This window comes from Hypanus sabinus, chromosome 10 (genome assembly GCF_030144855.1).
Source record: "Hypanus sabinus isolate sHypSab1 chromosome 10, sHypSab1.hap1, whole genome shotgun sequence".
NCBI classification, from domain to species: domain Eukaryota; kingdom Metazoa; phylum Chordata; class Chondrichthyes; order Myliobatiformes; family Dasyatidae; genus Hypanus; species Hypanus sabinus.
Window position 1 is genome coordinate 140,734,279 of NC_082715.1, and position 25,855 is coordinate 140,760,133.

General features: G+C 37.4%; 1 protein-coding gene across 44 annotated transcripts in view; it reads right to left on the reverse strand.

Moving 5' to 3' along the window:
* snap91a (synaptosome associated protein 91a) overlaps positions 1-25,855 on the reverse strand; it is a 179,446-nt gene that overhangs the window by 38,316 nt on the left and 115,275 nt on the right. For 14 of the 44 annotated variants that reach the window (XM_059983127.1, XM_059983113.1, XM_059983114.1 and 11 more), the window contains 6 exons: positions 11,874-12,155; positions 11,569-11,652; positions 11,321-11,392; positions 5,178-5,258; positions 4,591-4,674; positions 4,004-4,129 (listed from right to left, as the gene is read on the reverse strand). In XM_059983127.1, the coding sequence (XP_059839110.1) occupies positions 4,004-4,129; positions 4,591-4,674; positions 5,178-5,258; positions 11,321-11,392; positions 11,569-11,652; positions 11,874-12,155 (729 nt within the window). Of the gene's footprint in view, positions 1-3,081; positions 3,149-4,003; positions 4,130-4,590; positions 4,675-5,177; positions 5,259-11,320; positions 11,393-11,568; positions 11,653-11,873; positions 12,156-25,855 lie in introns of all 44 variants that reach the window. The other 30 variants (XM_059983142.1, XM_059983141.1, XM_059983144.1 and 27 more) reach the window with 14 other exon arrangements.

Sequence of the window (25,855 nt, forward strand, 5' to 3'; positions counted from 1 at the left end):
GGCTGAGAAAGAAAATGATTCAGCCACGATGAAATAGCAGAACAAACATGAAGGGCCGAATGGCCACATTCTCCTCCAATATCGTATAGTCTTATGGTATTTTATAAAGTACTAAAAATACATAAACTACCATAGGAATGAAGAATTACGTAAAATGCAATAAGGGTAAGGGAGTCACCACGCTTACATTCCAGACATCATTAAAAGCAGTTGCTCGAATTGTGAACTAATTTTAGAGTCCTGTACTGTGGTGTAAAAGGCTCCCCAGGGAATGTTCAGGTTTATACCACCTGCCACCGTTAACTACAGGAAAAACAGAACATCTGGTAAACACTCAGATCAGGCCATATCTATGGAAAAAGCAACTGTTGATATTCTAGATTGAAGCTCTTATAACAATGGAAGAGCAGAAACAAGGCAGTTTTAAGTTGCAGAGAGGTGGGAAGAAGAATTAATGCAATCACTGCTACATCACTGGGAGGACAAGATCAAGGTTGTGGTGGGCATAAGTTGTAGACAAGTAAATCTTTTGATAAGAGCAGGTAGATAGCGAACCTAAACAAGAGGTATTAAGAGCCATCAGAGCATAAGACATAGGACAAAGAATTAGGTCATTCGGCCCATCGAATCTGCTCCACTACTCCATCACAGTGTATTTATTATCCCTCTCAACCCCATTCCACTGCTTTCTCCCCATAACCTTTTCATGCCCTTACTAATCAATCAAGAACCCATCAACCTCTGCTTTACATATACCCAGTGATTTGACCTCCATAACCATCTGTGGCAATGAACTCCAAGTATTCACTACGCTCTGGCTAAAGAAATCTATGGCAATCCTTGTTGTAAAGAGATGCGCTTGTATTCAGAGGCTGTGCCCTCTGATCCCAGACACCCCCACTATTGGGAACATCCTCGCGTCGTCTACTCTATCTAGGCCTTTCAATATTCGGTAGGTTTCAATGAGATACACCGTCAAACTCTCCTCACACTTAACCCTTCCATTCCTGGAGGCATTCTTGTGAACCTTATCGAATGCCAATGTATTGTTTTTTATAAAAGGATAATAATAATAAGTGGTTTATTATTGTCATGTGCTGAGGTACAGTGGAAAATTTTGTTTTGTATGCCATCCTTGCTAACCATTTCATTTCATCACACCAGTATTATGAAAGCTGAATATAGTGTTAGTTAAAGAGAAAGTGCAGTGCAGGTAAGCAGTAAAGTGCAAGGCCATGACAAAGTAGATAGTGAGGTCACTTTATCACACCGTGGGACTGTTCAATAATCTTACTGTATGTCAGCAGGAAAGAAGCTATCCTTGAACCATGTGGTACCTGCTTTTAGGACTTGATGCCTTCCGCATTTCGCGAGGGGGAAGAGAGGACGCCTGTGGTGTGCGTGGGGTCTTTGATTATGTTGGCTGCTTTGTAAAAGCAGCAAGATAAAATCTGTGCTCACCCTACCTTCCCGCCATCTTAACAGGGAGAGTTCCTCTGGTTTTCACCTATGACCCCATGAATCTCCGCGTTAAACAAATCATTCTTCAACAGGATCCTACCACCAAACAGATCTTTATCTTCCACCCCCCCCCCCCACACTCTCTGCTTTCCACAGGGATTGCTTCTCTTTACCCATTCGTCCTTCCCCACTAATCTCGCTCATGGCACATATCCTGCAAGTGACAGATATGCTACACTTGCTCATTTACCTCCATTCAATATTATCCAGTGCTCCAGAAGTGGACTCCTCTACATTGGTGAGACCCAAAGTAAACTAGGGGCTGCTTTATCGAGCACCTCTGTCAAAGATAGAATTTCCTGATAGCAAACCTTTTTAATTCCTATCCTGATCCCCATTCCAACATGATGGCCCATATCTCTTTTGCTAAAATGAGGCCACTCTCAGGGTGAGAATATGAGCAACATCTCATATTCCATCAAGTTAGCCTCCAACCTCATGGAATTAACATTGTTTTTTTCCTTCCAGTAATTTTCCTTTCCCACTCCTCTTCGATTCCTCACTCTGTCCTTTCACCTCTTCTACTCGTCTGCCATCACCATCCCCTGGTGCCCTTCCTTCATCCCTTTCTCCCACGGTCCACTCTCCTCTCCTGTCAGATCCATCTTCTCCAGCCCTTTACTTTTCCTACTCACCTGGCTTCTAGTTGGCTCCCCTTCCCCTTCCCCCACCTTTTTATTTTTGGCATCATCTGCCTTTCCTTTCCAATCCTGATGTAGAGTCTCAGCCCGAAAGGTCGACTGCTTATTTTTTCCCATTGATGTTGCCTGACCCGCTGAGTTCCTCCAGCATTTTGTGTTTATTTCCTCTGGATTTCAGGCATCTGTAGAATTTTGTGTTTATCTGAGAACTATTAAGTCTTACTCATCCTTCTCACTGTACAACATAAAACTAACTTTGATTTTTCATTTCAGACAGAAACTCTTTGATCTGAAAGATTAAGTGTTTCTTTCCAGAAATCCTGCTCAACCAAAGCTTCCAGCTTTTCATATTTTTATAGATGTCTGATGGAGAGTATATTGGCATCACAATGTGGTATGTAAACTCCAATGCTTTTGAACAGAAAATGTTACAAAAAATAGTGGAAACCGCGGGTAAACCCAACCCCCCCACCATTAAGCTCATCTACATGTAGTATTGTCATAGGAGAGCAGAATCCTTATCAGTGATCCCCACCACCCGAGACATGTTCTCTTCTCACAGCTGCCTTCAGGAAAAAGGTACAGGAGCCTCAAAGTTCACATCAGTAGTTTCAGGAACAGTTATTACCCCTCTGCTTCACTTGTCCCGTCATTGAAATGTTCCCACAACCTCTGGACTAATTGCCAAGGACTCTTCATCTCGTGTTTTTGATGCTTGTTGCTTGTTTATTATTATTTCTTTCCTTCTTTTTGTATTTGCAGTTTGTTGTCATTTGCACACTGGTCCAGCGCTCAAGTTGGTGCGGTCTTTCATTGATTTTGTTAGTTATTTGATTATGGATTTATTGAGTATGCCCACAAGAAAATGAACCACAGGGATATATATGGTGACATACATGTAATTTGATAATAAACTTACTTTGAACTTTTCTACCATCTGCAGATTTTCTTTTAGATTTTCATCCACTGCCAATCTAAGAATACTGCTAGAAAATAACATAAATAATAACTCAAGGAGTTTTTTTTTGCCTTCTTCTGAAGCTGAATGCATCGAGTTATAGAACAATACAGCACAGAAGCAGATCCTTCAGCCGACTTAGTCCATGCCAAACTATTAATCTGCATAGTCCCATCAAAATGCACCTGGACCACAGCATTCCATACTTCTATCCACATACCTATCCAAATTTCTCTTAAGTGTTGAAATCGAACCCAAATTCACCACTTCCACTGGCACTCTCACCATCCTCTGAGTGAAGATGTTCCCTTTAAACATTTCACTTTTCACCTTTAACCCATGACTTTTAGTTCTAGTCTCACCAAACCCCAGTGGAAAAAAGCCCACTTTCATGTACCCTATCTATACTCCTTATAATTTTGTATACGTCTGTCAAATCTCCCCTCAATCTTCTATGTTCTAGGAAATAAAGTCCTGACCTATTCTACCCTTCCTTATAAACTCAGGTCCTCAAGCCCCAGCAACTTTTTCTCTGCACTCTTTCAATCTTATTGATAATCATCCTGTAGGAAGGTGACCAGAACTGCAGACAACATTGCAAATTGGACCTCACCAATGTCTGATACAACTTCAAGATAACATCACAACTCCTGTACTTGACAGTTTCATTTATGAAGGCCAATGTGCCAAATGCTTTCTTTCCACCTCTATCTATTTGTGACTTTCAAGGAATTATGAACATGTATCCCAGATGCCTCTATTCTACCATCTCTATTCTAAAATATTTAAATACCTTTACATTTTAAAATTATTCAAGTGATAAAGGGCTCAAACAATTTTATTCCTTCCAACTATTGAAAATAAGATATTTTACTTCCTTTACCTGATGAGTCGAGTGTACTACTTGCAGTCGTCATACCAAAAGCAGCTTCAAAGTCAGGTTGCAAAATATTATTTGAAACTGGAGGCACTGTCGCATTTGTAGTTGCCATAAATGCATTTCCAAAGCCTTGAAGAAACAAAAATATATATACTGTATACTTTTTTTAAAAAAAAAGGCAATGTCACATAAATTACACTCCTTTGGATTACAGCTAACCTCAAGAGCAAATCACCTCCTCTTGGAAAGTTCTTCAAACTGGCTAAATCAAATGCAATTCCAGACAACGTAAATACAGTGGTGTGGATATAGGACAGCGCATGGAATTACATTTACAATTACATAATGTTGAAAATTCGATCCTGCACTAGAAATACGCTGAATGAAAACAGTAAATTTTAAACACAGTTTTGATATTTAACAGAACTGCATCAACTTCAAGCTACAAGGAAAGGATATTGCAAAATAAAATTAGTAGTACACACACATTCTACAAACCGAATGACTACTTTAAATCTCACAGCCCAACCCATCACCACTACCCTCCAAGTACATCCTTTGCCCTCCCCATCACAATGAAAGTCAGTTACCAGCTAGCAAGTCGGACGATGCAGATGAAGTGGAAAGGGCCTGATTGGCAGGCTGAGACTCAGGAACAGAACTGCCAAAGGCATCTAATATTGGAATCCAGAGGAGCAGCACAAAAAAGAGCGAAGAAAGCACCAGACTTAGATCAACTGATTTCTGCAACCATCAGAAACAATTACCCGCTTAAGCGCAAGTGAACAGATTTCAGATTTCTACTTGTTTAGCAAAGGATGCAACATATTCAGAACGTCAAACGTTTCTAGGTCACATGCTATCCTAAAAATCACACAATTTATCCACTTTAGATGTATTTGAAAACTAGTTTAATATCTTGGTGCAGAATGGTATTTCAGTGAAAAGTTCAGTATTTGTACAAGATAACATTTACACAACTGAATTTAAGATCATACATGCGGTGCTACTGAGAAACATTAATAAAGATGAGTGCAAAAGTGTTGGAAGATCTATTTTAATGAACATTTTAAACAGCACTCAGTCTGTTTTGCTGCCACATTAATTTTAAATACCAGTGCCAATGAAATGCTGAACATCTGCTCAACTTGGGGAGATATCTGAAAAGTATACCCACCACCAAACAGATCAAGTACGGCTGAAGGTTCTGATTTAGCAGGAGAGGCACTGACTGTGGGTGGTGCTACAAATGCTTCGACTGTTGCAGGCAAATAAAGGAAAATAATATAAGTAACAACAGAAATACCAGAGATTTCTCATAATAAGATTAGCAGCTGTTCCTAAACCATAATTTGAAAGTTAATTGTCTTCTTGTTAGGTCATTTCAAAATAATTCCAGCAGCAAGAACAATTTTCAACATCTCAGACTCATTTTCTACCAATTGTCAGAGGTGATATAACGGTAAGTATCCTTAAAAATTTGTGGAAGCCCAGTCTACAAACATTTCCATTTATATTTATTGGTGGCTTACTATTTAAATTACATGAATTTCGAGGTTTAAAAGGAATTTGTTTTCAGTGTTACTGTCTCATTTATAGAGTAATCCTTAAAATTTGAGCATTTATGTTCATTATCTCCTGCATCATGAAATGAAAGGTTGAAATGAAATGAAAGGCCTTGCAGAGGGTGGTTAGGGGAGCAGAGAAGGTTATTGGGGTTTCCCTACCTTCTGTCCAAGGCCTCCAGAAGACACGGTACATCACTAAAGACCCCTCACACCCTCTCCATGAACTGTTCGTTCTCCTGCCATCAGGCAAACGTTACAGGAGCATCAAAACTAAAACCACAAGGCTACTAAACAGCTTCCTCCCACAGGCAGTCAGACTGCTAAATAGCTGCTCTACCTGTCTCTGCTTTGGACACTTATAACTTGTTTTTAACTGACATGTGGCTGTTGTGTTTTACTGCTTATTGTTATGTTTATTATTTAGTGTTGCATTTGTTATGTTATGATTGCACTGCTCCTGGGAAACGCTCTCATTCTGCTCTGCAGAGCTGATATACAGTTAGAATGACAATAAAGTTTTTGAATCTTGATTAATTAATTAAAGATAGTGTGCAGAACAGGCCTTTCTGGCCCAACAAGCTGTAACCCGCAGCAACCCACCTATTTAACCCAATGCTAATCACAGGACAATTTACAATGACCAAGTAACCGGCACGTCTTCAGACTGTGGGAGAAAGCCCACATATACAAGGGAAGAGCATACAACTTTCTTAAAGAGGACACAGGAATTGACCTCCGATACCCCAAGCTGTGATAGTGTCGCACTAACTACTACATTACCATGGCACCCTAAATGTTCTTCCCATTAAATATCTATGGCCCATGACGTTCAATTATATGACAACCTTGAATATTCCCCCATTCCTTTAGCTTTAACACAAATTTTATAAAAATAATTAACAACAAACAACTGAAGACAACACTTTTTCCCAGAGGTCCTTAAATCAAAATCGGAAGTTCATTATTCATTGTACGATGGCATTTCAAATGTTTTTAATTAAAATAATTACAAATAGAAATGAAATCAACATGTTGGAAATCCCTCAAAAAGCCAGGTCTGACATTTGGGTTCCTGGTGAAATTTGTGTATTTATACTTCAGACCAGAATTTGAAATAGTCAGGAGTGCTCTACATTCTTAACAGAAAAGGATAAATGCCTAGGTGTGAAAGGAAAGGGATCAATGAAGTAAAGAAGAGGTTAAGAACATAAGACATAGCAGAATTAGGCCATTTGCTCCATCAAGTCTGCTCAGACATTCCATAATGGCTGGATCTAGTATCCATCTCAAACACAATCTCCTGCTTCTCCCTGTAACTTTTGACAACTCAACTAATTAAGAACCTATCACACTCTGCTTTACATATGCACAATGATGTGGCCTCCACAGGCTTCTGTGGCAATGAATTCCACACAAATTACATGACCTTTCTCTGTGGAAAAATACTTTTGGTAAACTGGAAAGAAAATATCTGACTGGTTAATTTAGAAGATCCTGTTATGGCATTCAAAAGGCAATAAAAGAAACATCTTGAAAGTTGTCAAAGAAATGAAATGGGATGTCAAAAAAAGCTTCCACTCTTCAAAATTAACGAAATCTAACTGTCCCAACATTTATCCAGTACATTCAAGTTTCATAAATAGTTATACCAGTTATAGCTGTCCGTAGCTTTGATAATGGTGTTGAGTTAGTAATGAGCCAAGTTATGCACATGAATACATTTGGAGGCTCAAATTAAGTGAAAATGCCAAAGGGTTGTAAAGAATCTGTAAGCAGTGGACAAAATAGAGGGTAGGGACTGAGTGGGTGTAATAGAATTTACCCAATGTGCACTCACAGGTGATGAGCCTTCCTGCTAAAATTGCAATTCCATTGTGCCCCACCAATCAATGCAGTCTGTCACTGACCAAATTAAATTTTCATTTTGACTGACTGCATCACAACCTGGTAGTCTGCCCAAACTCCAATGAGTCACCTACCCAAATCCACTTAGTTAACAGAATTTTGTAAAAAGTGAATTCAAGTTCTTAAAAGCCTAATTATCACCATGACCCATTTAAACATGCCATTTCCTCTTTGGCTTTAGCAAACTCCAATTCCACTTGCTTGAGGGCACTGAAAAAGAACCATATTCACAACTTCAAAGTCAGAGTTACAAAGCAGGAAAGAGCCCATCAGACCAACTCATCCAAGCCAATTAAGATATCATTCCAAGCTAGTCTCTTGTTGGCCCATATCCCTCTAAACCTTTTCTGTCCATGTACCCATCTGAACACTGCAATTGTGCCAGGCTTGCTCCATACAAAAAATGTTACCCCTCGGGTCCTTTTTAAAATCTTCTCCCTCTCATTTTAAAATCTATTTTGACTAGTTTATTTATTTCGGGATACAGTGCAGAATAGGCCCTTCCACCCTTTGAGCCTACCTAGCATGTCTTTGGACCATGGGAGGATGTGCAGACTCATTACACAGTACACCAGAATTGAACTTCAAACTCAATTGCCCAGACCACGATGTTATCATGGTGCCCTAGTTTTAGGTTCCTCTACCCTAAGGAGGACAGATTATCCACCTTTAACCACACTCGTGGATAAATCTTTACAAGGTCACACTTCAGCTTCCTGTACTCTAGGGAAAACCAAAAGTCCCATCTTCTCCTTATAAGCTTTCCAAACCCAGTAACTTCCTCACAACTCTTTTTCTAAACTTCCAGTTCATTCTGCTTTGACTGAGATGCTAGTGAGCATAAATCCACGCCATCACCAAAGTGCTTAACGACATTGTCCAAAGCTATCCTTGGCATAGCTCACCTGCTGCTGCAAAGTTCATCTATGCATGTTATCTACAGATTTGTAATTTCAACATACTCTTGTAAGACAATCCTCTCCTATACAGTGGATTCCGGTGAATTCGGCCATCAGTTAATCAGGACAGCGGCTTATTTGTGGCAACTCTTAACGAACTAAAACTAGTCCAGAAAATGGTCGGTGTTTCCTTTGTTTATTTTGGGTACTAAGCTACTTAATTGGGACACGAGACTGATGCCAAAGAGTTTGTAGGTAGTGTCAGTCACATGTACTTGTATGGTTGTTAAACACTACACCATGATGAGAGTGAACAGTTTTTAAATACTGTCAGTTGTGTCTATTTGCCTTCACAAAGCAGTGATTTCTGTCACTGATAGTTGGCAAGAAATAAGAAGTAAGACAATTCAATATTGTTTTGCTCACTGTGGTTTGAAGCATTCAGGCTTGGAGATGCCAGAAACAGGCATGAGTGAAAGTGAAAATGAAAATGAAACAATTTCATTACTTCAGCAAGTTAGGAATTATGAAGAATTAAGGCATTGACAATCATCTTGAATGTTACAATGAAAATGAAGATCTAGAGGATGCAATCATCAAAACATTGTATGAGGTCCATGTACCATTCCTCATCGGGGGATCAGAAGAGTAGTCAGCAACTTCAAATTCCTTAGTGATATCACTTCAGAGGATCAGTCCTGGCCTAGCACATAAGTGCAATTACAAAAAAAGCACATTAGTGCCTCTATTTCCTTATGTTTGCAAAGATTCAGCATGACATCTAAAACTTTGACGTGTGGTGGGGAGTATATTGACTGGTTGCTTCATAGCCTGGTATGGAAACACTAATGTCCTTGAACAGAAAATCCCACAAAAAGTCATGGATATGGTCAAGTCCATCATGGGTAAAGCCCTCCCCACTACTGACCACATCTCCATGAAGTGCTGTCACAGAAAAGCAGCATCCATCATCAAGGACCCCCACCACTCAAGCCATTGAAATGCTCTCATCAGGAAGGTGGTACAGGAGTCTCAGAATCGACACCACCAGGTTCAGGAACAGTTACTACCCCTTAACCATCAGATTCTTGAACGAGAGGGGATGACTTCACACCCGCCAGCACTGAACTGTCTCCACAACCTATGGACGCACTTTTAAGGACTCCTCATATCATGTTCTCAATATTTATTGCTTAATTATTTATTTTTTTTCTCTCTTTTGTATTTACACAGTTTGTTGTCTTTTGCATATTGGTTGTTTGCCCACCCTGTTGGGTGTGGCTTTTCACTGACTATTGTATTTCTTTGATTTACTGTACATGCCAGAAAGAAAATGAATCTCAGCTTTGTATATTGTGACATACTGTATATATTAATAATAAATTTACTTTGAACTTTGAAAGCAGTTCATTATCTGTATTGATTTTGTTCACTTACAGTCTAGCAAAAAAACATGGCAGCATACATTAGATAAATTCCTCTGTTGCTAATTATTAGGAATTAATAGTTTTACAGTGCTGTAATAGTATTGGTAGTGTCCTAATTTGTTTTGTATTTTAAGTGCATAATTTGTTACTCAGTTGAATGGTAGTTTGCCCTTTTAATGCCTTTTTAACTATTTCCATAAAACTTCAACTAAGTGACACCAAAATGAGCTGAAATGTACTGGTTCTGATGTGTCCCAGTTAACCGGAATCCACTGCACTATACGTAATCTCAATTCCACCATCTGTATCCTAAATTATTCAAAATTCAGTTAATCTGTGGATCCTTGACCTTCATCAACTAAAATCAGTCACCCTCCTCATAATTAATGTCTAACTGTCCTCAAACAATTTAAGGAATCCAAGCATCCAGCTTAATTACACTCCCCTTTTTTCCCATTTCCATCTTTTTACTACATTTTCCAGCTTGAAACTTAGTTCTATTATAACTTTCCATTACTTAGCCTACTGACAGTGCAGCTCAAGGGCAATTTATGGGTAATTATACTCCTACAAAGAAACTTGGAAGTTAGACCATAAGACATGGAAGCAGAATTATGCCATTCAGCCCCATCAAGTCTGCTCAACCATTTGATCATGGCTGATTTATTTCCCCATCAACACCAAGTTCTGCTTTATTATAAGCACTACATGCAAAACAAGGTATTATCTTTCCAATTTTGGGGCAATCAGTTCTGCTTTTGTCTGATCTCTTTCTTTAGCCATCTTCCTGGAAAACTTGTGAGGCTTCTCATCCATCCAGTGCCTTTAATTCCCTTCCCCAACAATCCAGTCCCACACATCTCTACTATCTTCATGTCACTCCAAGCCTGTTTATCGCCAAGCCTTCAACCTTCCTCCAAGCCACTTAATGTCCAAAACTTCTGTGGTACTTGTATTATCTCCTTAGAACATTGAACAGTACAAATTAGTAATCAAATGATCAACTAAACTAACCCTCTCTGCCTACACAAAACCTATACTATTCCACTTTACTCACATTCATGTATCTATCTAAACATCTCTTAAAAGTACCTAATGTATCTGTCTCTACCACCACCCAAGGCAGCACCTTCCAGACACCATTCATTTTTGTGCAAAAAAAAAACTTGACCCTCACATCGCCTTTGGACTTAACCCCTCTCACCTTAAATGCATGGCCTCTAGTCTTAGACATTCCAACCTTTGGAAAAAGATACTGTCTGTCTACTCTATCTATGCCTCTCACAATCTTATAAACTTCTAACCACATGGATCATAATTATGCCAAGTTTCTATTCTTATACACATTATTTGGAATTATGTCTACGTTAGTACATCTGGTTATTAATTTGCATTTCTTAACCAAGCTGCATCTGTCCCAGAGAACATAAAAATTAAATGATTTCTTCATATAACCGCCACAATCCATTTTAGCTTTTACAATTACCAATTTTTATGTTCAAAGAGTATAGGAAGACTCACCAGATAACAGATCAGCAGTAAGACTACTTTCTGGCAAAGGGGAAGCCCCACGTGAAGGGGTTGAAAAAGCATCTTTGAAAGCGAAAGTGAAAGCAAGTAAACAGTTAAACAGTGAATTATTCCTACTTCCGAAATGAATTATTTTATAAATTAAAACGGGTTCCAAAGGATTACACAATGTTGTCAAATTTTTTGTCTGTGCTTGGGAATTTCAGATGGGAAATGAGATGTTCTCTTTTTTTGAGTACCTGATGCAAATAGGTCTATACTAGGACCCGCTTCAGGTTTAGGAGCTGTAGATGCATTTGGCTCAGGAACAGAATCAAATAAATCTAAGAATAAAGACAAGATACATTAATTCCAAATCTCCTTTAACAAAAGTGGAGCAGTTAAAAAGTTCTAACATAAATTGATTACACAAGCTGACTGCTAACTAGAAGTTAAGCAAATTTGTACTAAAGAAATTAGAATGCTTGTAATACTTGACATTAAGATTTATTTTGCTCAATTATCAGTCTTAGTTCACAAATCCCAAGATAAAGAATAAAGTTACCACCAAAAATATCAAGAGCAGGTGCAGTGGTAGTGGTGGCAGTAGTATCTGCTGTTGTGGTGGTAGCAGTAGTAGCAGTCGCAGTAACAGTCGCGGTTACAGTAACAGTCTCAGTCGTAGTCACACTAGCAGTTGTGCTGGTAATGGCAACGGTAGCTGTACTGGCAGTTGCAACGGTAGTGGTGGGGGTAGTTGCTGGAACGCTGGCCTCAGCAGGCTTCATAGCAAAAAGGTCCAGTTCAGCAGCAGCCTCTGCACTACCTTCTGATGGTGCAAAAGGGTCTTTGGAAGTGGACAGAGGTGGGAAGAAAGAGGGTCAGAGGATGGAAAAATCAGGGTTTACAATCAAGATGCTAGGGTTAACATCTACATTTCAGTAGATTGGCTTACATTTCCACAAAACAATTTTATTACATCTTCATTAACCCTAGTCACATACTTTTGCATCATTACAAAAGTTGCATGAAAAGAAGGGTTAGTTAATGCAAAGAAACCAATATTTTATACATTCTCCTCACAGCCAACAGTTTACCCTATTACAACCATCCCAAATTAGAAAAGTGCACAACACATTACCGATTAGAACACAGTTCTTTTAAAAAAGGTATAAAGCCAATCTTCATTTTTAAAAAGAAATTATATTTCCAATTATAAAATATAAACTATGCAAATGTTTAAAATGTGATGTGACGGCAACAGGTTAAAAAGTGCTTTGAGTTGAAGTAATGGATAAAAACAAAGAGTTAATATGGTACTGTTGAAGATGTATGAATTGAGAGTTGGCTTCCTGTTTCATTCACAGTTAAGACCATTAGACAGAAGAGCCGAATTATGGCATTCAGCCCATTGAGTCTGCTCCACTATCCAACCACGCCTGATTTACTATCCCACCCAACCACACTCTCTTGCATTCTTCCGTACCCTGACACCCTTAACAATCGAGAACCTATTAACCCCATTTCAAATATACTTAGTGACTTGAACTCCACAGCCAACCATGGCAATGAATTCCACAGATTCACCATCCTGACTAAAGAAATTCCTCCTTATCTCTGTTCTAAAGAGGTATTCTTCTATTATGAGGCTGTCCTCTAGTCTGAGACTCTCCCACTATTTGGAACATCTTCTCCATGTTCATAACTATCTAGACCAGGAGTGTCAAACTCATTTTAGGTCACGGGCCGGATTGGGCAAAATGCAGCTTCATGCGGGCCAGATCAGTCGGGCGCGTGCGAACGCAGCTTTCATTGCCTCCGTTTTTTCAGCCTGTTCTCATGTGTCTCAGTCTCTGCTATAACTACAAAGTGTTTCACTTCACAAATTCTGTTTCTTATGAAGAAGACTGCTGAGCAAGCATTAATTTTATGATTGGTATTAACACAATCATAGGCTTCATATTGCCGGGCCATTATTAATTAAAATAATAGATCTATCTAAAATGATCTCGCGGGCCAGATATAATTGTACGCTGGGCCGGATATGGCCCATGGGCCTTGAGTTTGACACCTATGATCTAGACCTTTCAATTAAGCTTTAAACAGGTAGTAGCAATGGGATGGTGCAGAAAGTATTGACTGTTTAGCTTTCCAAAATAAAAATTAAAAAAGTGGCCTTTGCACACCAAAAGATGGGAGCCTTTGCAAATGGGCCTCATCTGAATTTCATCAACCAAACTTCAAGTGCCAAAAAGGTATTTGGAATTAGTTTAATTTTGTAAATAACAACAAAAGAAAGAATAAACTGGCTTATATTCATGGCCAAGAGGAAATTGCGGTAAGGTGGAAGAAACAGTTTGCAACAATAAGGGAAAAGCTGATGGACTGACTGAACAGCATTAAAACAGAATAAATACATTTTGAAGAAACAGATGTTTATCAAGATGTAGGGAGAGGAATGAAAAATTAGCAGTGAGGTTTAAAAATTGGGGGAGTAAATACAGGGGTAGAAGGATGGAGAATTTCATGAGGTGTGCAGGAGAACCATAATAACAATATTAAAATGTTTTTTTTATATTACTTGGAGCGCAGGCTCCAGTCACTTGAATGCTACTGTGAACCATTTCTTAATGTATCCATTTCTATCTACTGGACCTGGGACTTCAATTAAATAGTCTGCCATTCAAAAATTTTCAGGTGGATTTCTGAGCACAAAAAAAACTACTATAAAATAGATTAAGATGGGCAAATAAATGTCAAAGATACATGCCAAATATTCCTTATTCAATTACTGATTTTTCAAATGGGAAGCAGTTTGCCAACAGTGAAGAATAACCACCCATACCTTCTTATCATAAAGACCATCTGTGACTTACTTGAACAGTAGTCAGGATGTGGGCAACAAATATAGACAAGGCATAAAAAGAACAATGTTGTAATAGTCATGGGGATTTCAATAAGCAGTTAGATTTGGAAAATCAGGATGGTGCTGCATCCGAAGAGAGGAAATTTATAGAATGCCTATGAGTGTTTTTTTTTGAGCAGCTTGTGATTGAGCCCACTTGGGGAATGGCAATTCCGGTTTGGTTTATATAATGACCCAGATTTGATAAGGGACCTTAAGATCAAGGAACCCTTAGGAGCCAGTGATCGTTGTGCGATAGAATTCACTCTGCAGTTTGAGAGGGAGAAGCTAAAATAGGATGTGTCCGTATTACAGTGGAGTAAAGGGAATTACAGAGGCATGAGAGAGTAGCTGGCCAAAGTTTATTGGAAGTGGACACTAGTGTGGATGATGGCAGAACAGCAGTGGTTGGAGTTTCTGGGAGCAATTTGGAAGGCACAGGAAACATACATCCCGAAGTATTCTCAAGGAAAGATGAGGCAACTGTGACTGAAAAGGAGAGTCAGAGATAGCATAAAAGCAAAAGAGAGAGCATATAATGTAGCAAAAACTAGTGGGAAGGTACAGGATTGGAAAGCTTTTAAAAACCAACAACTAAAAATACCATAAAGAAAGAAAAGATTAAATATGAAGCATACACACAAAATGCTGGAGGAACTCAGCAGGCCAGGCAGCATCAATGGAAAAGAGTACAGTCGACGTTTCAGCCCAAAATGCTCACTGTACTCTTCTCCAAAGATGCTGCCTGGCCTGCTGAGTTCCTCCAGCATTTTGTGTGTGTTGCTCAGATTTCCAGCATCTGCAGATTTTCTCTTGTTTGTGATTAAATATAAAGGTAAGCTAGCCAATAGTTAAAAAAAATACAAAAAGTCATTTTGGATATATAAAAAGAGAGACACAATTGGATATCAAACAACTGGAAAATGATGCTGGTTAGTATGGTTTCCTTAATTGAAAATCTTGCCTGAAATATATATTGGAATTTTTTGAGGAAATAACAGGTAGGATAGACAAAGTAGAGTAACTGGATTTTATTTATTTATTTATTTATTTTCAGGGGGTCTTTAATAAGGTGCCACACATGGTATTACAGGAAAGATACTAACATGGATGGAAGATTGTTTGATTGGCAGGAGGCAAAGAGTAGGAATAAAGTATGACTTTCTGGTTGGCTGCCGGGACCAGTGGTATGACACAAAGGTTGATGTCGGGATGGACCACTTCTTTTCATGTTGTATTTTACATTTATATCCAAATCAATGATATGAATGATGGAAATAATGGCTTTGTGATCAAGTTTGTGGATATTACGAAGATAGATGGAGGGACTGGTAGAGTTGAGGAATTAGGGTGTCTTCCTCAACTCTGCAGGAGTACTTAAATTGGGAGAATGGACAAAGAAGTGGCAGATGGAATATAGTGTAGGCCATGCACTTTGATAGAAAGAATAAAGATGCAGACTACTTTTTAAAATGGGGAGAAAACTGAAAAATCTCCCGATTTGAGGTGCAAAGGGCCTTAGGAGTCCTTGTGCAGAATTCCCAAAAAGTTAACTTGCAGTTTGAGTCAGTGTTAAGGAGGGTAAATGCAATGCTAGCATTCATTTTGAGACGACTAGAATACAAAAGCAAGGATGTAATCCTGGGGCTTTATAAGGCATTGCCCAGACCACACTTACGAGTAATGTGAGCAGTTTTGGGTCACTTATCTAAGAAAAGATGTGCTGGCATTGGAGAGGGTCCAGAGGAGGTATACAAGAATTATCCTAGGAATGAAAGGGTTAAAATATGAAGAGCATTTGATGGCTCTGGGGCTGTACTTACTGGAATTCAGAAGAATGGGTAGGGGGATCTAATTGAAACCTATCAAATATTGAAAAGCTTAGTTAAAGTGGATGTGGAGGGGATTTTCTTATAGTGGGACAGTCTACAGCCAGAGGGCACAGCCTCAGAATGGAGGGATATCCACTTAGAACAGAGATGAGGAAAAATTTCTTTAGCCAGAGGGCGGTGAATCTGTGGAATTCATTGCCATAGATGACTGAAGGCCAAGGCATTGAGTATTCTTGAAGTGAAAGCTGAGAGGTTTTTGATTAATCAGGATGTCCTGGGTTACAGGGAGAAGGCAGGAGAATGGGGTTGAAAGGGATAATAAATAAGCCATGATGGAGTGGAGGAGCAGACTAATTCTGCTTCTACACCTCATGGTCATTAAGCCTACCTTTGCTCCTTCTACAAGGAAGGCTCTCTTCTCCAGACTCAATCAGCCTAAGATGTTTCCCCAATATACTACCATTACCCATTAACTTGAATTTAGCCCAAACTATCGCAGCCTTGTTCAGACCACACATATATTCCTATTGAGCCAAAATTACACTTCCCAATTTCTTCCTGGCCTCACTCCCAACCCCAGCACATCCCATTAATTAACCCTTGCTTGGGTAACCTTCAATTATGTATCAGCTAAATCACACAAAATACCTCTTCTTAAAAACTGGGTGTCATCACTGCTGGCAGACCCTTTTTGCCTTCTGTAACCTTTACAAAGTTGACTCCTCAAAACCTTGAGCATTGAAACAGTTTGCACTGAAATAATTTGAATATATTTCATTATAATATCTTTCATTATCATGTATCTTAGTGTTCGGCAGCCAATTAAGTATTTTTGAAGCATGATCACTGCTATAATATTGGACAGTACTTAACAATTGCTAGCTTCCTCAATGTTACAGAGAAGATTTACCTGGATGCTGCCTAGATAGAAACAGAAACATAGAAAATAGGTGCAGATGTAGGCCATTCGGCCCCTCAAGCCTGCACCACCATTCAGTACGATCATGGTTGATCATCCAACTCAGAACCCTGTACCTGCTTTCTCTCCATACCCCCGATCCCTTTAGCCACAAGGGCCATATCTAACTTCCTCTTAAATATAGCCAATGAACCGGCCTCAACTGTTTCCTGTGGCAGAGAATTCCACAGATTCACCACTCCCTGTATGAAGAAATTTTTCCTTATCTCGGTCCTAAAAGGCTTCCCCTTTATCCTTAAGCTGTGATTAAAGGGAATATGTTTAGAGAGCTATGGCTTTTCTCCTTGGAGTGAAGGAGGATGGGAAGTGACTTGATTGAGGTGGTCAAGATGGTAAGAAGCATGGATCAAGCGGACAGTCAGAGATATTTTCTCAGGACAGAAATGGCTAATACCCAGCGGCCAGGAGCATAAATGTGAGGTGATTAGAGGAAAGTATGGGGGGCGGGGGATGTCACAGGTAAGTTTCTTTTTCTTTTACACAGAGACCCTGTCAGGGGTGGTGACAGAGATACATTATGGGCAGTCTTAGATACATGGATGATAGAAAAACGTAGAGATATTGGAAAGGAAAGATCTTAAAAGTAGGTTAAAAGGTCAGCACAAAATTGCAGGTCTGCACTGTGCTGTAATGTTCTATGCCCTGTTACTAATCAGAACACTGGAATTTCCAGGCATAATTATGGTCATCTTGAAGGATCCCAAGTTGAAGAGTATTTAACTCCCTCAAGTGGTTGGATGACAACAAAACAAGCCTGCATTTAAAACACATGGTGTAAATCTGCTGAATTGATTCGTTTTTACTTGATATTTCTATAATCTATAATATTCCAGGAGCTGAGTGATTAATTCTTTTCCTCTTATAAAGAACATTTGGAGCCTTATTTAATGGAAGGAATGTTTTAAATTCACAATTTTATCACTGTCAAAGTCTAGAAAATGTTACATTTGTTGCACAAATTCCAAGAGTTTAATGCCAACATAAGCCATAATTACTGCTCAGACAACTCTTACTGCTAACATTCAAGTACAATTTCTTGACAAATATTATCTTGAAATAAAGGAAAAATAAATATATTTTTTCGAAAGAAATATTTTAACTTGTCTCAATCATGTACAGTATGTATTTGTATATACAAATAAACTTTATAGGTAATAAAAATCTTTAAGAATAAACTGTACAATGCCTTTTTATTCTTACATTCATACTCAATGCTTTCTCTTCTGTTCTATTACATTCCTACATATTAATAGCATTGCGGCCACTCATGTGGTCCTGAGTGTGGTGCCATACAGCTACAGTAATTGAGGGGCCTCTTCACCCAACCCTGTCCTTCCTTCTATAGTAGCAGAAAAACCCATAACTGTGGTCCTTCCCCACTGAGCTATTTATCATGCATATAATACTCTAATATTCAACACTGTATAATATTTAATGAAAATCTGCTGTCTCGTGTTAAGTTGACAACAAATACTTCATATTACTGGTCATTCAATCAACTTACTGGAACCATAGAAATATCTGATGCTAAGAATCTCTCTGAACTGTGTTTAAACTAATGGGTTCCGCAAATAACTTGCTAGATCTGGATGGGAAACTTCCTAGAAGAACAGCAGTAATCCCTTACGGTATCACACTAAATCCAAATTCCAAGCCAATGAAAAATGTACTTAATAAATGCAAGTTAATCTCAAGACAATGCTTGACTGATTGGGCAACTTGCCAATGAACTTTTCCTACATTAACAGCCTACTCTTGACTGCATTTCTAGTGCTTTAAATATCTAGCATCAATGAGTTTCATAATGATGAGGTGCACCACAAGGCTGTGTGCACAGCCCTCTGCTCTACTTGCTTTACACTTAAGACTGTGAGGCTAAGCACAGCTTCAATGCCATTATCAATTTTGCTGATGACACCACTGCCGTGGGCCAAGTCAAAAGTGGTGGTGAATCAGCATATAGGAGGGAGATTGAAAATCTGGCTGAGTGGTGCCATAACAACAACCTCTCACTCACTCAATGCTGGCAAAAGCAAAGAGCTGATTATAAGTTTCAGGAGAAGGAAACCTGAGATCCAGGAGTCTGTCCTCATCGAGGGATCAGAGGTAGAGAGGGTTAGCAACTTTAAATTCCTCGGTAGTATTATTTCAGAGGACCTGTCCTGCCCTAAGTACAATTACAAAGAAAGCACGGTAGCACCTCTATTTCCTTAGATGTGTAGTGGAGAGTACATTGACTGGCTGCATCACAGCCTGATATGGAAAAAAGGAAATTTCTACAAAAGGTAGTGGTTTCAGCCCAGTACATCACAGGTAAAGCCCACCCAACCATTGAACACATCCATATGAAGCACTGTCGTAGGAAGGCTGCATCCATCAACAGGGATCCTCACCACTCTGGTCATGCTCTCGTTTCGCAGCTGCCATCAGGTAAAAGGTTCAAGAGCCCCAAGACTTGCACCACCAGGTTCAAGAACAGTTACAACCCCTCAGCCATCAAACTCTTGAAAAAAAGGGAATCACTTCATACAACTTCACTTGTCCTACCATTGAAATGTTCTCACAACCAATGGATTCACTCCCAAGGACCCTTCATCTCATGTTCTCATTATTTATTGCTATTTATTTATATTTGCATTTGCACAATTTGTTATCTTCTGTGTTCTAGTTGAATGGCCTAGTTGGGTAGTGTTTCATTGATCTCATTATAGTTTCTATTCTATAGATTTGTTGAATATGCCCATAAAAAAAATGAACCGCGGGGTTTATATGGTGACTATACATATTTCGATAATAAAATTTACTTTGAATTTTGAACTTTTTGACCATAAGTAATAGGGGCAGAATTGGGCCATTAGACCAACTGAAGTTAACACTGAGACTAGGCAGTCTGCTGAGTCCCCTGATCTACTTGCTTTATACGTGTTCCTGGGAGGCTAAGTACAACTCCAGTGCCATATTTAAGTTGTTGGCTGAATCAAAGGTGGATTCAGAAATAGTTATTACCCTTCAACTATCAGGGCCTTGAATCAGCCTGGATAACTTCACCTCACCTCAACTCTAAACTGATTCCACATCCTACTGACTCTCTTTGAAGCGCTCTACAATTCATGCTCTTAGTATTAATTAATTATGTATTTGCACATTGTCTTCTTTTGGACATTGGTTGTCAGTCTGTGTATTTTTTCATTGATTCTACTGTACTTCTTTGTTCTACTGTGAATATCTGCAAGAAAGTGAATTCCAGAGTAGTATCTGGTGACATATACATAATTTTATAATAAATTTACTTTCAACACTAGGATGCAAGATGCCAATTCTAAATTCATGCTACACAATTAATCCAACTGAAAATTCTCAAAAGCGGTATGGTCTTTATTGGGATCAATAACTGTCTAAGAAAGCTCACAGCATTTACTCAAAGTAGCTCAGAAAATGCCATGTATCTGTTGCTGAACTTCAACTTACATTAATTGTTGGTATTTAACTGTACTTAAGCTTGAATGAGAAGAAAACTTCTGAAGTTTCCTATTTCTAATAGCAAAATATCAAGCAATTTTTGAGTGCAGGTTAACTGGATATTTTTCCCATGAGGTTAACTAGCTCATGATCTGCAGTTGCTATAAATCATGGTTGGGGAAGAAAATAAGGTGCCTTAATTTACACAAGTCTTCCTAACATTGAGAACTGTGAAATTACTGGAGTGGCATAAAAATCTGTTCATGCCATTCCAATGTTTTGCCAAAATCATGCCAGTGATGCAAAACCAGGACAAGCTCACAAATTCAGGACCATGTGCATAACTTAATATAATTTGGCTTGTTTATTAAATAATATGGTGGCATGCTCAGAGATTGTGTATACCAATAGAAATGTGCACATCAAATTTAAAGGAGATGCTTTCATCAGTTACAGCAAATAAGTGAACCACTTTCAAAAAAGAAACTCGCACTCTATACTAACCTCCCAGTTAGCTGCTGTAAGAGGATGCATGGCAGGAAGCATATGATTGGAGAAATTGGGGGGGGGGGTGTTGCAGAGGAGGATAAGAGGTATGAAATGGGAAGGGAAAAAATACAGTCCAGGAAATACTAATGTCTTAGATATAAAAACACTTCATATTACAGTGGATTCCAGTTAAGCAGGCCATCAGTTAATGGGATAGGCACTTATTCGGAACAACTCTTAAAGAACAAAATCTAATCAAAAAAATAGCTGGGTTCCCTTCCTTTATTTGGGACACTATGCCACCTAACTGGATCAAGAAACTTTTGCCAAACAGTTTCTAAGTAGTATCAGCTGAGAGACACTACACCATGCTAAAAGTGTACAGTTTTAAATAGCATCAGTTGAGTCTGCTTATGTTATGCTACCTATTTAGGCCAATGGACATGAATTCAAAAAGCAGTGATTTTTGATAATTTATTTTCTATTTTAACTAAAAAATTTCAGACCTTTGCCAAGATGTCATGAAAAGATTTGACACCAGCTGACATTAGTTTTATAGCACTGCATTAGTACTGGTACTGTTCTAATTTGTTGTGTATTTCATTTAAATAAATAATTTTGTACTCAGTTAATTGGCAGCTTGTCTGTTTTATACCTTTTTTTTAACCAATTCCATAAAACTTCTGGTAAGCAGGCCATCCTATTTTGATAACTTTTTTTTATTAAACTTTTTTAATAGATTGCTGAATTTACAGTTATATTTTGTAAGGTGGCTTTTTCAAAATGTCGTTTCTTCTTCCCATAAGTCTTTGCTTTTGAAACATCATCTTTCTTGTATTTGAATATGGAATTTTTTTTTAAAGGTATATTACACTTTTAAATTTTAATGGTTATACTTTTTTTATTAATGATTGTTTTATTATATTAGTTTTTTCATTCTGATTCATATATATTTTCTTTTTGCAACCCTATATTTAAATCTGGGTGTTACATAGTTTTTTTTTAATCTTTTTATGGAGCTGCCATCTTGAAATGGGGGTAAGGTTAGTGTTAGATTATGCGCCTGCCGCTTGGCTTTCTTTCGAAGGGTGGGGGGAGGGGGTAGGGATCTTTTTTCACGCCTTTGCTTTTTATTTTTTTGCTTTTAGTTTATGGGCCGACTTTAAATTATTAATATTGTTGAGGTGTCATGTTCTCCGGTTGCTCCTGAATCTATTTTCCTTCTTCCTGAATTATGGGTTATGTGTCTTTTTAACCTTTTATGATACACACAACTAATATTGGCATGATGGATAAATCTATTAACTTTATCTCTTGGAATACTAATGGTTTAAATCATCCGATTAAACGTAAAAAAATATTTAAAGTATTCCATAGATTGAACGCTAATATTATTTTTGCACAGGAGACCCATATTAGGAGGGAGGATAATCAACGTTTTTTTAGGTTCTGGGAAGGTCAACAATTTCACTCGAATTGTACCGCCAAAATTAGGGGTGTGTCTATTTTTATAGACCCCTCAATTTCGTTTACACATCATGAAATTATTTCTGATCCACAGGGCAGATTTTTGTTGATAACTGGTTCACTTTTTAATCGAAAAGTGGTTCTAGTTAATATTTATGCTCCAAACTTTGACTGCCCTGAATTTTTTAAACGTTTATTTACTTCTCTTCCTAATCTAAATGAATATATGTTGATAATGGGTGGAGATTTTAATTGTTGTTTGAATCCTTCGATGGATAGATCTAAACCTATCTGAACTCTTCCGAATAGATCAGCCTTACTTATTAATTCTTTTATGGTTGATTCGGAAATTACAGAAATATGGCGGTTTTTGAACCCTAAAGATAAAGAATTTTCTTTTTTTTCACATGTATATCATAGTTATTCTAGAATTGATTATTTCCTGATTGATCATCGGTTATTAATGGATGTTATTGATTGTAAATATGATTCTATTACTATTTCGGATCATGCACCTTTGAAGTTATCTATTAAGATTTCGGACTTTTCCAATAATATTAGATCTTGGAGACTTAACGCTACTCTGCTTCAAGACCCAGAATTTGTCACCTACATAAAACAGCAAATTGACTTGTTTTTCTCAACAAACTATACTGAAGAAATTGACAGAGGAATACTTTGGGACTCTTTCAAGGCTTTTATCCGTGGACAAATTATCTCGTATTCCGCTGGTAAAAGGAAACAAAGATATTTAGATATTGCTTTATTAGTGGATAAAATTAAGGAAATTGATAAGATTTATTCTGTGACTCCTACCATAGAACTTTATAAGAAGAGAGTTGAGCTTCAAATGGAACATAGCTTATTATTATCTTCTTCAATTGAAAATCAATTAATTAGGACCAGGGCTCAATTCTATATTCATAGTGATCGAACTGGTAAACTGTTAGCTAATCAATTAAAAGCTATTTCGACTAAGCGACAAATTATTAAAATTCGTAAACAAGACGGTAATTTAACTACTGATCATAAAGAAATCAATAACACTTTTCAAGATTTTTATAAATCTTTATATCAATCAGAATTTGATGGTGACCTGTCCATGATGGATAATTTTTTTAATAATTTGAATATTCCTAAACTGATAGGTGAAGATCGTAGCTTGTTTGATGCTCCTATCTCTATGGCCGAAATAGGTGAGGCTATCTCATCAATGATTTCAGGGAAAGCTCCTGGCCCTGATGGTTATATTGTAGAATTTTTCAAAACTTTTTCTTCTTTGCTTTCCCCTTGGTTATGTGAAATCTTTAATGATGCGTTTGTTAAGAAGAGATTACCTCAATCTTTCTATGAAGCTACTATCTCTCTAATTCTTAAAAAAGATAAAGATCCTACTTCATGTACATCTTATCGCCCTATATCATCATTAAATGTAGATTCTAAGATTCTTACAAAAATTTTAGCCACTAGATTAGAAAAGGTACTATCACAGATTATTTCAGAAGATCAAACTGGTTTCATTAGGAATCGGTATTCTTTTTTTAATGTTAGAAAATTGATTAATATAATTTATACTTCATCACCCATAGTCCCAGAATGTGTTATCTCATTAGATGCTGAAAAAGCTTTTGATAGAGTTGAATGGACATACTTATTTAATGCATTGAGAAATTTTAATTTTAGTCCTAATTTTATATCATGGATTAAATTAATATATTATAAACCTGTTGCTTCTGTTCTTACAAATAATTATAGATCGCCTTTTTTTCAATTATCTCGTGGTACGAGACAAGGTTGTCCTTTAAGTCCTTTATTATTTAATATTGCATTAGAACCTTTAGCCATTGCTATTCGTGAATCTCCTAATATTTTTGGTATTATCCGTAATGAGAAGTTATACAAATTATCACTTTATGCTGATGACTTGCTGTTATATATTTCTGATCCTGACAGGTCTATTCCCGCTATTTTATCCTTGTTGGCTCAATTTGGTAGATTTTCTGGTTACAAATTAAACTTAGATAAGAGTGAATTATTCCCCTTCAACGCGCAAACTTTATTGAATGACAGGATTCCATTTAAAGTTGTTACTGATAACTTTATCTATTTAGGTATAAAAATTACCAAGAAATATAAAGATTTATTTAGACTGAATTTTTTACCTATGCTTCATCAAATTCAACACCTTACCACAAGATGGTCTCCCTTATTCCTATCATTAGTTGGTCGGATTAATGCTATTAAAATGATGATTTTACCGAAATTTTTATATTTATTTCAAGCCTTACCAATTTTTATTCCTAAATCTTTTTTTGACAATATTGATTCAAAAATTTCCTCATTTGTGTGGCAAAATAAAAACCCCAGGTTAAGTAAAAGGCAATTACAAAAATCTAAAAAAGATGGTGGTTTAGCCTTACCTAACTTTAGATTTTACTATTGGGCGAATAATATTCGTAATCTAATGTATTGGAAATTAGATTTGGACTCACCATTGTGTCCACAGTGGGTAAATTTGGAATGCAATGAGGTAAAGGGATATTCTCTATTCTCCGTTCTTGGTTCTTTTCTTCCTGCTGATTTAGTTAAATTCAATAAACAGATATCTAATCCTGTTATCAAACATACATTACGAATTTGGTTTCAATTTCGTAAATTTTTTACTCTGAAAAACTTTGTTCTTGATAGCCCTATTTTATTTAATTTTTTTTTCAAACCTTCCTTGACAGATCAAGCTTTTAGCATATGGAAAAGGAAAGGTATAAAATGTTTTCGTAATCTTTTTTTTGAAGGTACTTTGATGTCTTTTGACCAACTTTCCAATAAATTTAAATTACCTAAATCTAATTTTTTCAGATATTTACAAATCAGAAATTTTTACATAAAGTTCTACCATCTTTTCCCAATTCAACTTCAATGGATTTCTCAGATTTGATTTTTACCTTAAATCCTTGTCAGAAGGGATTAGTAGCTTTTATTTATAATATGATTATGAAGATACAACCAGAAATATCTGATAGAATTAAACAACAATGGGAAAAAGAACTTCGATACAATATATCAACAGATAAATGGGAAAAAATTTTACAAATGGTTAATTCTTCTTCTGTATGTGCTAAACATGCTTTAATACAATTTAAAATTGTACACAGAGCTTATATGTCTAAAGATAAGCTTGCTCGATTCTATTCTCATATTAACCCTCAATGTGACAGATGTCATTCAGAAGTGGCTTCATTGACCCACATGTTTTGGTCATGTCCCACTTTACATAACTATTGGAAGGACATATTTGTTACCATTTCCTCAATTTGGAATATCGATTTACAACCTCATTTTATTACTGCAATTTTTGGTATACCAAATGAGGATGGTAATCAGTTTTCTCCTTCAATCAGACGAATGATTGCTTTTGT